This window comes from Cuculus canorus, chromosome 3 (genome assembly GCF_017976375.1).
Source record: "Cuculus canorus isolate bCucCan1 chromosome 3, bCucCan1.pri, whole genome shotgun sequence".
NCBI classification, from domain to species: domain Eukaryota; kingdom Metazoa; phylum Chordata; class Aves; order Cuculiformes; family Cuculidae; genus Cuculus; species Cuculus canorus.
Window position 1 is genome coordinate 96,320,613 of NC_071403.1, and position 16,279 is coordinate 96,336,891.

The 16,279-nt window shown below is 37.6% G+C and overlaps 1 protein-coding gene across 3 annotated transcripts in view; it reads left to right on the top strand.

Moving 5' to 3' along the window:
* The window catches only part of KCNH1 (potassium voltage-gated channel subfamily H member 1), a 204,900-nt gene that overhangs the window by 56,979 nt on the left and 131,642 nt on the right, over positions 1-16,279 (top strand). For all 3 annotated transcript variants that reach the window (XM_054062837.1, XM_054062838.1, XM_054062836.1), the window contains one exon: positions 12,251-12,680. In XM_054062837.1, coding sequence (XP_053918812.1) covers positions 12,251-12,680 — 430 coding nt within the window. The remainder of the gene's footprint in view (positions 1-12,250; positions 12,681-16,279) is intronic.

Below are 16,279 nucleotides of genomic sequence, written 5' to 3' on the forward strand. Positions count from 1 at the left end.
CTTAGAGTTCGGGAGGAAAGGCTGAAGGAGACAGTAGAACCTCTATACAGCATTGAGGAAAACTGCTCTATCTGACTTACCATGAATAGCTTGAACTGGTGTGTCAAGATAGTTTCGTGGGGAAGGGTTCTCTTGCTTTCACTGTTGACAGAACAGGTTATGTCCACTGACAGCCATTCTTCACATGAGCAATTGGAAAGTATAAGACAATTTTCTCAGCTGCTTCTAACACAATATAGCAAGCGGCAGGCAGTGACTCACTAAATCCTCACAGAACACCTGAAAATACTGTGTGAGTATCTGGTGATCTGTTTGGCAACAGTTGTTTCAGAGGAAGATGAAGCAATTGAAGATGCTGTTTTGGTAATTCTGTAATTAGAAGAAAGGATAGCGAGAAATCTGAATATCTAGACTTCTTCTTAATTCCTGCTCATTTCTTTGGGAACAGGTCACAAGCCAGCAAAATAACTAATGTTCAAACACTTAAAACCACAATACTACCCTGTTTTAGCTGCCTATTCTTGTTCTGGATCAGGTTGCCAAGAAAATATTCCTAAAATAAATGTATTAAGATTCCATGCCTAAATAGTTCAGAGAGTTAATGAATTGTTAGTAAAATCTTAAAGAGGATTCTGGCTGTGCACTTTTTAATTACATATTATGAAATCCGTACCATCAACTAATTATGTGTCTGTATTTGTCTGTGACATATGCTAAACCTGTAACATATATTAACATCTCATTAATGCTTAGTATTTAATTTTTAGCCTGTAAAATCTATTTTTTCTGAGTTTCATTAAAACATGCCCATGTTATAAAGGACAACCTAACTGTTAAAAGGAACTCATGCCAAGTGAAATATCTGGATAAACACATAAAACTGCGTTACTTTTGTAAAAATACATTACCCGGGTTTTTATGAAATTTAAGATATTTAAAATATTTTTCTCAATGACTTTGAGGACAAGTAGGCAAACTATTGGATGCAGTGGAAAAAAACATAATGCTATTTGATATTTAACTCCCTAGAGAGGTTTTCATTTTATATAGAGCTACAGACTGAAATAACACAAATGAGATGAAGCAAAATAGCCTTGTGAGACCTGTCCTTATATATTTGTTTGTCATAAAAAGGACCCAGGCTGCAGATTACTGTGTTGGGCTTTCACATATTACTTTGTTGTGGCACTGCTAAAGCAGTGGAAGGAATGGCCATATGTCAGTTTCTGACATTTAGACTGAAACAGTTAAAAAAAAAAAAAAGACAAGAAAAAAATAAAAGGAAGGAAGCTTTTCTCACCCGCTGCAGTTAGTAGCAACCTGCTGATGGTTTTGCTGAAGGAACGTTTCATAACTGTAGACTGGTGGTGTGACCTACAGAACATCCTTGAGGAAAATGTCTATACTAGTGACTGTGACAACCCTTGTGCTGAGCACAGGCATTCTCAGGCTCATGGTAGCAATTCTGTAGAGAAATTCTTGATGTGTGAGTTTGAATTTCTCTTGAGTTCTCCATCTCTTTGTTGCCTTGTAACAATGAGGTGCCAATTGGTACTTGACTGTTCTTACAGCTCTTCAACAATCTCCTTATTCAGTATAGCGGTGTTTTAGTTATTCCAGCTATGGTGCCCAAGGAAAAAAACATTTTTCTTGATGCGATCCTTTCAAGGCTGTTCGTCTCTGTTTCCCCTAGCGTGTTTTGACATGTAGCTGGTATAAATCATTGCAGGGTCATTAAAGCAGACTTTCCACTGGTGTCAATTGCTGTACTTCTATTAAGGGCTCATAGACTGGTTAACAGGACCTGAGGGGTCCTGCAATTTACCAGCAATGCCAGCAGAATGACAAAGTGCACATCAAATGAGGATCTAGGACAGTATATGCTGATTGTTGTTTCATTAGCTGGCTGTAGAAAGATAACCTTTTATTAAAGAAGAACCAAATCCCCTCACAGAGACGTTACCCGCATTCAAGGAGTCTTGAAAGTAGAAAGACTTTGCCTTACTTCTTCTTCGCTGTTGTGTAGAGCATTCCCTTGTGTGTCAACTTCTGTATCTTTCAAACTTGCAGGTTTAAATTTTACTGTCTCTTGCCTTGGATTACAGAGCACATTACTTCACAGTTGAATTAAGTCAGCTTTGAGGCTGCACTGTTCAAGTTCTAAGTAGCCAAACGGGTTTGTTATCTGTGTGTCACTTTGATTTTGCTAATGGGAAATCCCCTGGAGCCACGAGACTGAAGTTAGTAGGTGGCTATGGCTGCTGCAGGAATTTTTTTTTCAGTCCTAATGTGAGTACTCTTAAAAAAAAATTGCTGGAGATTAAATGATACCCAGATTCAACAGTGGTGATAAAATCAGATGAAGAATATGAATTTCTGTTTTCCTGCTTCGTTATTTTCCAAATATGATTTTAAACAGGAGAAAATAGATTTTGGGCTTTGTTGAAGTCCCTGTAGTGACGGGACACTGGGGCAAGTGGGAACTCACTTTTTTTTTTTCCTGCCTGCTGTCACTCTCTGTTAAAAGAAACGTCACTGAAGACACTGAGGATGTCATGGAGGAACTTAATTGACAAGTCAATTTGTTTTTAATAATGCTGTAATTGCTGTGATGGAGATAATGAATTGATTTGCAAGGGCCATAGGACCTGGAGCTGAAGAAGCGAAAAGCTGTGTATACAGGGAGTTGAGACTCATGTGCCTCTGGGTAATTTTGGGACTGTCCCATCACTTAGCTCTTGATAGATTAATAGTGAAATCATTTTTGTTTTATTTAAGGTGATTCACCAGAATAAGATCAATTGCAACATAAGAAACTAGAGTTGATCAGTATTTTTCACAAGCAACTATAAATTAAAAAACTAACATTTGGATTTTTTTTTCCATTTTGAAATAATTTTTTCTTATTTTTGTTACAATTTACTTCATGTTTCCGTTATAATTTATAATGAAAAATATTGTCTTGAAACGATATTGAGTGTGAATTCTTTGTTATTCAGGCAGTTTCAAAATTCTTTGGGTTTGTTGCAGTTTGGAATGTTGATATATTTTCAATTTACATTTTTTAATATAATTGAAATTCCAGTTTCCTCTCTGCACTGAGAATATTTTTGTCCACAAAAATACTTTGAATTCATTAACTATTAATCAATACAACTATTAATAACTGCAGTTAATATAAGAGGTGCTTAAGTATGAATCGCCACATCCTTCAGATAGAAGAGAAAATTGAAAACATTAACGTCTTTGTTCAAGGCCATAGAATTAAATATGGCAATGTATGGAGTTTCTGATCTCAAGCACTGCACTCAAAGGCTGTATAATATCTCATATTCAGATATGAACAGAATTCAACAAAGAAAGGAATAAATATCTGTAGAGGAACTTCCATTGTTACTCAAATGAAAGTAAAGTTATAAATATTTCTCCTGGCTTTTCTATACAGCAGACTAATTATACAGTGAAATACAAATTACTTTCTTGACCTGCTACAGAACTTCAAGAACAGAAAATATTCCACTAATTGATAAATTAACTTAATACTTGACTTAGACTTTTGACTGGTAAGACAGTGCATCATGCTGTAATATAGTTTGAGTAAGAAAAGAAAATATTCATCTAAAATTTACAAAGCCCTATAAACATGTGGTATTAGTGTCTTTTGAATTTGAATGATCACAATAAAATTTGACAGTAATCCTTTACAGTAATTAGTATTATTCCTCACTTAAGGAAATACCACTTACTTTGGAGTATAATGTTATCTTTTTGTGTTCAAACATCAATCAATAGATTTAACAAAAAATAGACTTAAAGAAAATGCCACAATTTTTGCAAGATTAGTGCAATTTCAACTTGCCATTGTAATTCAAAATCTTGAGCAAGTTTATATTGTGGTTTTCAGCCATAATACCATCAGTTATAATTTATAAAGGAAAAAAATTGACTTATTACATGTGACACTGTTGTGAAATCTCGTGGTAGGAGTGGAATCCAGTCGTGTCATCACCATCTAAATCTCTGAGATGGGGAGTTTGTAACAGTAATTGCTATCTGCATTTGAAGGGAATGCTATGCTCAATTGTTGGCTGATGCCAGACTGGGAACGGCACGTCATTCTTCTTAGTTGAGGAAGAAGAGAAAAAAATGCATAGTAGAAGATCATAAGGAAGGATGTTTCCAATATAAACAATCTAGTGTTTACTGAAATGGATGAATAAGAGAGAAGCTAGCATGTAGGTCAAGAAGATATACAGCTTTGAAAGAACAAAATTTATGATGATAAAAAAAGTCCCAGAAAAAAACCACAATATAGAAGTTATAGAAGTGAATTAAGCTATTTAGTGCCAAGTGAGCATGGTGTGGCGGGAAAGTAAGCAGTTAGTTGTGAGAGAGAAAAAATGAAAGTGTTTCTGGTCATATCGTTGGCAACCCTCTCAGGGTTGCAGTAGATTAAATTAAACCTTACTAGTGGAATAATCTCTCCTAATAATGCAAATTAGCTATCTAGGAATTACTGAAGTAGCTATGCTGAAAAGCATGCAGCTCCCCTAGACTTGTTTTACCATTTGCATGCAATAAAGGGCAAAGGAATAAATTAATGTGTTTATAGTTTCATGGAACGAACAGGGGCCCGTAAAGAAAGGTTTAGGGTTAGGTGAATTTTGCAAAATGGAATATATAATTTTAAAGTCTATTAAACTGTAAACACCTGTATAGTATGAAATCTGTTTGAAGCCTTGTGTAGTTCACCTGTCTTATTTGGATCTGTCGAATTAAGCAATAATGTGTTTTGCATGTGAACCTATTGATAAATCTGGTAAGGAATGAATATTTTTCTGTGGCTAATTAAACTTAAACTAGTCATAACCTACTTACGCCTGTATCAAAGCAGCTAAGTATCACAGTGCATGATGCAGGCATAGAGAAATTGTTGGCAAATTCTAGTTCTTGTATGTAATGAAAGTAGACAAGAAGGGATCAGTGACACCCCCTGGACTATGTGACTTCTTACTGGTGCTCGTGGGGCAGAATCAAGCAATTGAGTTACGGTACTCAGGTTGGGCAGTGAGAGGGCTGGAGGACTGGAGCACAGGCCATGGGTTGTGTGGTGTGATGGTGGAGGTTTACTTGCTTGGGTGTCGTGTTGCGAGACACCCCTGAGAAACAGGGCAAAGCCCAAGGGAGGTGAGTGTTCTGGGCTGTAACCTGCAAGAGACCCTTAGAGTAAGGCTAGGGGGGTTGTTGATATGGCTCCTAGCTGGTATTGGGAGCTTCAGAAGGAGCTTGGTTTCCTTGACCTGTTGAAGAAGGGGAGAGCAAAAGAAAGGAAAGGTGGTCATAGAGGAGCACGGCTGCATGTCTGACTTGTATAGGGGCCTCTGTACTGCAGCATGGCCTCTAGTCCTTAGCAGGAAAGTAGGTAGAAGGCGTATTTGAGGAAATGCAAATGGGGTAAAGCAGATTCCTGGGGTAAATTGGACTGACAAGATATAAGCCAGGTAGGCAAAGAAGCGCTTACTGTTCACAGTCTCTTGAGTATTTGATTCAGAGTGTCTCTCTTTTTGTGTACTCCCCCTGCTTATTTTTTTTAATCAAATAGAGGATTCTTTAACTTCCCTCCTTAAAAACCCAATGTCCATTCTACTAATGAAGTGCCTCTTTTATGCTGCCCTCTGAAGGGGAAGGCTGCCTTTTCCCTATAAATCCTCTTTTTTTTCCACATTATGTTGAAGTTGTATATAGGTGCTGCAGAGCTCTTACTCCATTTAACCCATTCAGAGTTAAATTCTTTTCTCTGCTTTAAGCCTATATAAGGTGTTTAAATGAACTGCTTAAGTTCATTTAAATTCTGCTTCCTTCCCTGGTCTCCCCCAGGTTCATACACCTTGGTGGCTCAGACATCTGCATTGCTGACAGATAGCCCCTCCCAAAAGAGAATACCAGAGGAAGATGCTTTGCTGTGTCCCAGCCCAACACTTACTCCATAGCTTCCGCTGTGGCTGTTAAGATGCCAATTAACTCCTCTTCTGCACTACTAATGTTCAGATTAGACTTTTTGCTAAGTCACGGATAAGTAAGGGGGTTACTGGGTTTCAGGGCTATTTCTTCATAGCTTTGAAAAACATGACATGATTTGTCATACTGTTAAGGAGAGAATAATAGTCTACGTAAGCTATTCGATCTGTATAAGGCCAGAAGAATTAAAACACTGAATTACATTTTCAATGATAATGTATGGTGATAGCCTTTGTCCAAGAAGGAGAGCTAATTGAATATATTAGATTCTGAATTATTTCAAAAAGCTGCTGTTGGAGTGATGCTTACACTGCATATAAAAGGAAGCATGTTTCAGAGAGGGGGATATGTTACTCTGTTCTTTTTCCCCTATTCAGCATATTTGTATCGATCTGAGGCAGAAAGTCAGATGAGATGGCAAACAGTATTTATTTGAGTAGCTAAATGGTTGCTTTATAGTCTGTTTCATAGGAAGAATTGGATTAGAATTGGAAAGATGGAGTGGTATTAGATGCTAGTAACACTAAATCTTACTTGGGTGTTTTTCCTCTTCGAGATAAGTAAAAAGCTTCTGGGACTTCTTTGAATCGGAAACATTGGGAAGCAGGTTGCTGCCTGTCAGGGTAAATTTTTTATTTGATGCTGTGGAAAGTAGTATTTCTTCAGACTACTTATGTGCTATCTTTATCCTGTTCTTCCTCTGAAAATAAAAAAAAAAAAAATTCTTTCCTAGAAAAAAAATCTTAATTCTTAGGTTAAGTGCATTCTCTTTCTGTGCACATGGAAAGGAATGGCCTCAAATGTGAATACTGTCATGCAAATTGTATCTATTGCTAAAGTGCTAGTGCTACTACAGCTGTAGGAGGTGGGATGCATTTTAGCTCTTTTCTGAAGTTTTTCATCCTACATATTGTTTGGAAGGGAAAATGAATTAATTCTTATGTTTTTTTTGACTGTAATTAATTTTTATTGCTGTTCTTGAAACAATTTGGTTTTTTTTTCTAGGTGGAATTTTATTATTCGATGAATTGAGTTGAATTTAATTTTGCAAGGCAGATGAACAACAGAAACTGTGTTTTATTTGTACAGCGTTCTAGGACTGTAGTGTCCACATTTACTGTTCTTGAGGACCATAATGACACATGTAACTAATAATTACTCTGCTTACAGCCCTAATGTTTTCAAAACACTTCACAAAGTACTTCTTCATAGTGTCTTTTCTCTATCTCTTTTTATGGATATGGAAGTAATGGCACAAATTGTACGTTTTCTGATGCAAAGCTACAGCCAAAACATGGACATGAGGATCAACAAGGCCAAGTACAAGGTCCCGCACCTGAGGCGTGGCAATCCTTGATTTGAGAGTAGGCTGGGGGGATGACGTGATTGGGAGTAGCCCTATGGAGAAGGACTTGGGAGTGCTGGTTGATGAGAAGCTCGACATGAGCCAGCAGGGTGCACTTGCAGCCCGGAAGGCCAGCCATATCCTGGGCTGTATCGAGACAAGTCTTGCTAGCACGTCAAGAGAGGTGATACTCCCTCTTTATTCCGCTCTTGTGACACCCCACCTGGAGTACTGTGTTGAGGTGGAATCCCCAAGATAAGAGGGACATAGAACTGTGGAACTAGTCCAGAGGGGTGCCACGAAGATGATCAGAAGGCTGGAGCACCTCTTTTATGAGGACAGGCTGACAGAGTTGAGGTTGTTCAGCCTGGAGAAGAGAAGGCTCAGAGGAGATCTTATGGCAGCCTTCCAGTACTTAGAGAGGGCTTTGAAGAATGCTGAGAAGGAACTTTTTAAATGGGTGTGTAGTGCTAGGATGAGGGGGAATGGCTTTAAACTGGAAGGGTGATGATTTAGATTAGACATTAGGAAGAAATTCTTCATGACAAAGGGGGTGAGGCACTGGCACAGGTTGCCCAGGGAAGTTATGGATGCCCAATCCCTGGAGGTGTTCAAGGCCAGGTTGGATGGGGCCTTGGGTTGCCTGATCTAGTGGGAAGCTTCCCTGCCCATGACAGGGGGGTTGGAACTATGGATGATCTCTAAGGTCCCTTCCAACCCAAACAATTCTATGATTCTATGGAGATCCTGGATCCTATGTTAGGAAAAATGGTTACTTACATGACAGAGATACTAGTGTGAGACAAGGGGTGCACTAACACCAGGTAATGTCTTGCAGAAAACAAGGAGATAGAAAAGAAAATCAGCGTAAATGTGTGTGGTATCTAGTGAGTAGGTCTAATAATGACAAAATTTACTTTTGGCAGTATTTCATGGACAAACTTGCAAAGTGTTCTCTTTGAAGATAAAATGTGGGTCCTGGTTTCCTCTAGGGCCGAGACTCATCTATTTTTCTTTTGTGTTTGAGGTGCAGTTTCACTCTGCAAAGATGCATAGGAGGAGAAGAAAGGGAAGTGGTTGTATTTCTTGTTTTAAGGACTTTTGACATTCAGGTTTGCTCAATCAGTGAATACAGAGTTATTTCTTCTGGCTCAGCACTTTGAGGTTGCTCTTAGGTTTGGAGGCGACTCACTACAGATTCTTCCATTTTTATGCATCTGCCATCACAGGCAATGAAATTAAACCTGCCAACATATTATATCTTTATCAACAACTGTATGCAGGTATCAGCAGTAGATTCTTTATTTAGTTTTATTCAGTTACTTGAAACAATATAAGTTTGTGCGAAATTCGGCATTTTCTCCCATATTTGACTAAGTCCTGCATAGCAAGTGCTCTTTTTATTTAAGTAAGCGCTGCGCAAAAGGGCTCTCTGTAACGAAATACAGTAAAAGTGTGCTGTATGTCTGCCCTGGCCATAGAACAGATATCTTAGCTTCTGCATACTCCCAGGGAAACATTTCTGTTGGATGGAGTATGGATAGTTAGAAGCATGTCTGAGTGAATCAGGTGCAGGTAGAACTTTGTGGGATAGTACTTAATCTTTTTTTTTTTCCCTGACTGTCACACAGACATTTCTTATGGTGATCCTTCACAGCAGAGCATCTGAGGTGCCAGTTTGGGATGCATAGTGCAATTTCTAGCTCTTTATGAACTGAGGTTTCATCCATTTCCTTTGGGCAAATGGACCTCTGTGTGTCTCTTAATTTGCGTCTCAAAGGTTATAGGAGTAGCAGAGCTAAGAGAGTGGGACATGCATCAAGGGGAGTAAATTGAGTTCAAGCTCTTTGGTGTGACATCGTGGAGCCATCTTTATGATAAAAGCAAAAAATGATCTGTACTGATGAGAGCATTTGGATGGACAGTAATCTAAAAGTACAGTTCTATTTTGGAAAGTGGTAGTCTAAAAATGTCAATTTTGAATCCAGCAGATCTATTCATGTGAGTATTAAAATGTTACTTGCTCAAATTAGTGACAAAAAGTGCTGTTTTAAAGTATTGGAGAATGATCTGATTTTTTTCTCCTGTATCATCTGTGGAACAGTCTATTAAGTTTCCATTGTTTATACCCATTAGAAATTCTGTCACTTAGAAATTTTTAAGAGAGTTTTATGAATAATTATTTCCCTGGGCATTTCTTCCTCTTGATATTGATCCACTTAGAACAGACAAATTCTTTCCTCTGGGGAAATCAAATAGAAAGTACTGTTAATGCTGAAAAAAAAAGAAATGATTCTTTTTTTAGCTTTTTCTGAACTTTTAGAAACTTATTGGCAATGTAGTCAGGTGAAATATTGTTACCAATTTAAATATTAAATGCATCCTTTCAAAGCAGCCAAATCAAGTTTGTATTTTCTGTAAATAATCGAGTGCTTGTTGTATTATACAAAAGCCTAAAACTCTCTGTCTCTGGTTGGAATTTGGGAGGATGACTTTCCCTCAAATACTGCAGTTCTATCACACTTTAAATATATGTATAAGATTTTTTTTATGAATTTCATAGTGGAAATTAGGATAAAAGTACTCTGAAAGCAAAGTAGTTTGCCTTAAATGTTTTAAATTTAATTTCAGATATTTTATTTTATATTCTTATTTTTCATATCTAACTTTTTAAATTCCCCCTTCCTTGATTTCCACCCCCGCCAAGTATTTCTAATATTTGACTTTTTTTTTTCCAATGAAGAATTAACCAAATGCCAAACATTTAAGTCCTTCCTGAATCATTACTAGTTTTGTCTTTAATAGGAGTTTTACTGACAAACAGCATTTAGTTTTTTAAAATCCTACTGATAGGTTTTAAGAGCAAGTTTTGCACCATTAATTTTGAGCAAAAATACCCCTGTTTTGTAGAGTGTTAGGATGGAAAAATTTCCTGCCCTGACTTGTAAGCGCTGTGTAACTTAAGGTTTTGAGACTAAAGCTAAAGACAGGCCATCACTGGAGACCTCTCGTAACATAAATGTAAAAGTTTGTAAAGAGGGAAGAGGGAAATGGGCATGGGTCCTGAGGAAAATGGACAGAAGGCTGTGTTGTTATGTCAGAATGTCGATACAGAATGTAGAAACTACACGTGCTTGTCATTCTGGAACTTGCATATCCAGTTCTAAAAAATGGTTATCGTGTTATAAGGTTCATTGTGTTTTCCCCTTTCCTTTTCCTCTCTGTGTTGAATGTCCAGCAGTACCTGTTTTCCCTCGCCTGGAAGTGAAAACCTTATGCCTTGTGTCTTGTAGTCTCTGAATTGACATCAAGGCTTTGCTCCGTCGTTTATGAAACAAAGCCAGATATAGAATGAATGGGAAATGGAAATTAACTTTTACTTGTGAAGGAATTTTTGTGTCAGTGACTTGAGGAGTTTGACGCAGATAATCATGAAGAGAATAGATCACTTGTTCACTTCTAGATCTCTGCAAATATCTCTGCTTTAAAGGAAGGATGCTTATTTATCTTTTTGTTCTTTCTTTTTACTCCCCTCCTCCAGCTGTGTTAGATCTTGTCCAAATACTTAATAGAAATTGATAGTGTGTTCCCAGGTAACAAATTACATCTGTCTCTGAAAATGAGTCAATATAATCATGACAAATTCATGAAATAAAGGGAAAATACATTGCTGCAGTCCTGGGGAACGAGTCAATATGCTTTATGTAATTATTTAATAAAACATCTCTTCGAGTACATTGAACCAGCCTAAGATACTGAAGCAGTTGTATTTATGCAGGAATAAACAAACTTCCAGTAAAGGCTGGTGACCAGAAGTATGCAATTATGCGTTTCCAGAAATATCCATTAAACCAGTCTGCTTAAATTTTAATCAGACTTCAATGTATGAAACACTCTTGATAAGACAGAGTAGAAAAAAAAAAAAGAAAATATTTTTATGAAAGGCTATTCAGGTCTTCTTATGCCCCAAATGACTTTGAATTTTTTTTTTTATTTAACTTCTTGTGCATGGAATTGCCAATCTATCTTAAAGTTGACAATACAAAATCCTGCATGCTGGCTTTATTCTGTTTTATGGGAGCCATATTAGTATCAGTGCAGAAACAATACATTGATAACAAAGCTGTCATAAAAAGAACATGTTGTGGGGATTAGACAGCGAGACAGTTGAAATAGTTAAGCTTTGTGTAATCCATGTGAGAAATGTCAGAGAACTGATTATCAGTGCATGAATTCTCATATCACAATAAAGTCATAGGAAATGCGTTGTTACGCTGAAAAATTACAAATCATCAGATACTTCCAGTATCTTTTGGCCTTCCTTATTTATCTTCTTGGTTTGTCTGAGCTAAATACTGCAAACTGTGTTATATCTGTGACATAAGAGGACTTGAGTTGCCCACAATCATAAGGAGGTCAGGAATAGCTATAAGAAGTTCATGACTTCAGATGCTGGAGTGAATTCTATAAGTCTCTGGTTATGTTCCTCTCATTATTACATCTGTATAGTTTAATGGCCAGTGGCTTCCACATTTATTTTCAGTCAGCCTAAAGTTGGATCAGGATGCTCAGGGACAGTCTACTTGCACAACTAGATGACCAGTGAATAACGTCCCATTTGAAATCTTTACAAATTTGTAGACCTGTTCAAATAATCTGAAAGGGGAGATCAGAGAGCAATCCACAAAATGTAAGTGAAGGCAAGAGTGCATATCTCCCTCCCTGAAAAGGATTACTAAGTTTTCCATGTTTCATAATCTCTCTTTTCAGGTGTTATCTGATGACTATGTATTTGTTATGCATCACCTCGTGTCTTAGGAAACTGCAGTTATGAATATTTTTGCTTTAATATTAAATTCTAACAATCACTGTGCTTTATCCTTCTAGGGCATCAGTAGCCTCTTCAGTTCACTTAAAGTGGTCAGGCTACTTCGGCTAGGTCGTGTAGCTCGGAAGTTGGACCACTACATCGAGTACGGCGCAGCAGTCCTGGTTCTGCTGGTGTGTGTCTTTGGTCTTGCAGCACACTGGTTGGCCTGCATTTGGTACAGCATAGGAGACTATGAAGTTATTGATGAGGATACAAACACAATCCGAACTGAGAGCTGGCTTTATCAGCTGGGGGTGTCAATAGGAACACCTTACCACTTTAACACATCAGGCTTTGGAAAATGGGAAGGCGGACCAAGCAAGGATTCAGTCTACATTTCCTCATTGTATTTTACGATGACCAGCCTCACCAGCGTTGGATTTGGGAACATTGCTCCAACTACAGATGGGGAGAAGATCTTTGCGGTTGCTATGATGATGATTGGCTGTGAGTATTAGAGATTCTCACACACACACAATGCCAAAGAGTTGTGTATCATGAATGCTGATATCGTAAGGACATCTGGAATTGTGTAAAATATTATGCAGCTTAAAATAGTTTTGATGGCAGTATAGTTATTACACACTTTCTTACCAGTTAGTTTTAAAATCACAAGTGGGAGTATTGCTGTGACTACCAAAAATTCAGTCATTTTTGAAGCAATATTCTCTCAATATCCTTTCAATGTTCACTTGTAAGAAAACCATAAAGTGTGTAAAGCCTGAAGTATTAAAAATTAGTATGCCAGAGACAGTACAGACAGCCTTTGTGCCTCCATTTGGTATGTGGCAAAATCTTTGTATGTTTGAGTGCTGTATATATTGTACAAGTGAGTTAATGAGTGGGGTGGGAGGAGGTCCAGGAGCATCTTGCAAAGGCAAGAGAACAGTGGCTCTCTAGGAGCTGTAAACACAGCTGCAGGCTGAACATACAGTCAGATCCTAAAGCAACCAGGATGATAACTGGCCTTGGGCACCTCTGGCTCATGTTTCCTTGTTTCAAGGGATTCATACTGTTAAGCTATCCAGCTTTTGGCCATGTTGTATCACTTCAATGCAAATCTGCACTGCAAGTGCCTTCAGAGCTACTTGGAGTTAAGAACAATACTGTGGCCACTGTTCAGCTTGGTTGTGGTTTTCTAGATAAGGATGGAATTTGAACCAAAATAAGGAAAAAAAAATCTACTTTGTACATGGAAGAGCATTTCATTATATGGAGAGAGAGGGAGAAGTTTCTGTACAATAATATTACTTCTAGAGGAAGAAAAAGCCAATCCTTGCTAAGCAGAAAATGAAAGCTAAATATATAATGAAACCCAATTAGCAGCACAGTGCCCGTTATTATAGAAATGGGAAGCTTTGATTCTGATGTGTCATTTTACAGCAATGGTGAAATCATGTACTGAGATTACGTGTGCAGTGCTAAGCAGGCTGAAGGTCAGTGAGGAAAAGTATAAAGACAAGTATTCTTGATCATATAAGGATTGGGATATTTTAGCTATGAAAGTTGTTAATTTTGTTCTTCTAGCTTTTTCCACTGCTAAAAGTCCCATCATCCTAATAAAGCACTCATGTAGTAGAAGGGACATTTATATAAAACTTGGAGACTATTACACTGTCCTCATGAGACTGTGCATTAGGCAATGTAGAAGTGCGGTCACAACAGGCTTCCAAACGTATTTCTTGCTGAAGGTACCTGTTTAGTAGGTAATATTCTGACCTTTGGCTTGTTCATTGGGCTATGCTTATGATGCTAGCTAGACAAGAATATCTAGTATTCAGTATGATTATGTGGTACTATGAATACTGAATAAACATAACCTTCCTAAAATCAAGGATGTACATGGGGATATTTTGGAATTGTACCTTTCCAAACTCTTCATATGAAAATGTGGTGCAAAGAAATTGAATTGATGGAAGATTAATGTTGTTATTAGATATCTGCTCTGAATTCTAAAATGAACTTTAATTTTAGCAAATTGTAAAAAATAGTGCTTTGGCAATTTTAAATCTCATGAATGCAATCACAGTTGAGGGAAACAATCTTTTTTTTTTTTTTTTTATTTGGGCTTATGGACCTCCCATTTCTAACTCTAACTTGCTGTGTGTCTCAGCACCTTTATCCTGTGAAGAACTACTTGGAAACCGTTAGGACTATTCACAATATGCATTTGTGGGAATGGCAACTAAGTAATCAGTGTTTGAGTTTACCTCTGGATTTTGTAGGGTATTGGTTTGTTTTAACATACTGAGGTTTTGAACTGTGGTCATTCCTCAGGATGGGAGGAACAAAGTGAATTTGTTTAGTTTGCAGCTATTTAAAGCCAAATTGTTGATAGACATTCTTCCACCATTAATTTTTATGTTAAAATAACACTATTTTGTTTGTAGAATTAAGTTCTCAAACATTCGTCTGAGCTTGAACTAGGGCTATTTTATAATAGTTTTGTCTGATCTGCTGGGAACCTGAAAGGTTCGTAGCAAATGCATCAGGGATAGATGTGGGAGACAGAAAAGAATTTTCCTGGCTAAAGCTTTTGTGCGTCACTCAGAGAAATTCATATTTGGCCCTGGCCAAGTAGTATAGTTTTTTATGAGCTGAGCTACTCACTTATATCACGGTTGGTGGCTACATGTTCTGGTTATGGTCCTCATTTTCCAGATGTCAGATCACATAGATTTGCGCCTGGGATGGACAAGGGCTGTGGATGTCCAAAGCATCAGAAATAAGTAATTTCAAATAAAATTCTGCTAATGTATTACTGCCCACTACTAAAAGGAAAGGGTATATGATTTCTCATTTGTACTTCGCCTTTGACACTGCATTTATTTTAGCACCCATCTAGTGATGCATTCTCAAAAGCTACTGCTATCTTTCAGTAGCACAGGGAATGTAATTTTCTTTCGATGGAGGCTGCAGAGAGAGCCTAATTGTTTGACTATCTAAAACTCCAATTGAAGATAGGTGGGATTTGCTGAGTCCAACCTTAAACATATCACTCCATTAATTTCTTCCCTGCTAGAGGATTAGTCTTTAAGAACTGTGTGAATTTATCTTGGTTTTGAAGTGGCCAGGTATAGTCCAGACAAAAATACATACCTATATGTTTAAATAGTCCAGAGAAATAAGTAAGTTTGCAGCCTTTTCTGTATTAAGTGGAAATAAAACTGTCACTTTTTCTTTGGTTTTTGTTTAGTTAAGTAAGACAATGTATTGACAATATTGGTTTTGAGACTCCAAAACTGCCACTACGGTATTTGGGGACAAATGTATAACAGCCAGCATTAATATTGCAAAGTGATCCCTGCAAGATTTTACTTTTAAGCTGGAGATTTTTAATGAGAGGGTAAATTTGCTCCCCTTCAGCCAATTAACCTCCTCTGAATAAATACTAAAACTTCCACTAGCCTGATGGGGACAAATTTGGATGAGCTGAAAGAAAATGATAGCATCTTCTTCTCTTTGTGCGTTTTATCTTCTGCTCTTTTTGAATAGCAATAAGTGCTGTAATAAGAAAACCTAGTAGCTTGTTAAAGAAAACTGTGGGCAGCTAAGCTTACAGTCACAATTTTGTTAGCAAGATCACTTTTGAAATTTTGATATTCTCTTTATTTGTAAAAGAAACTGAATTTTCTTGAAATGGAAATGGTGGTCAACGTATGTGAAAATGTCTGTGATCCCTACCTTCCTTGTATGGGCTCTGTGTGGCCACCCTACAGAAAGTTAGGGTGCAGGTCCTGCTTTAAGCAGTTGCCTCCCACTGGTGGCTGACCAAGAGATTACAACAGTATAGTGCTTGCTCGTTCCTGGATCCAGCTTAGGGTCATACCACTGCATTTGCACCCTCCCTCTGATTTTTGGTGTCAGTGGTCTTAAGTTTGCTTCATGAGCTGTGCAGCCATGGTTTGGTACGGGCACCCAAGAACTGCTTCCCTTGAGTGCAGATGTTGGCATGAAGTGGAAGGAAAGGAATAATATACTTTTTAAAAGCATGCAGTCTTCTGCCTGGTGAACTTAAAAATATATGCATGTATATATATTATTTA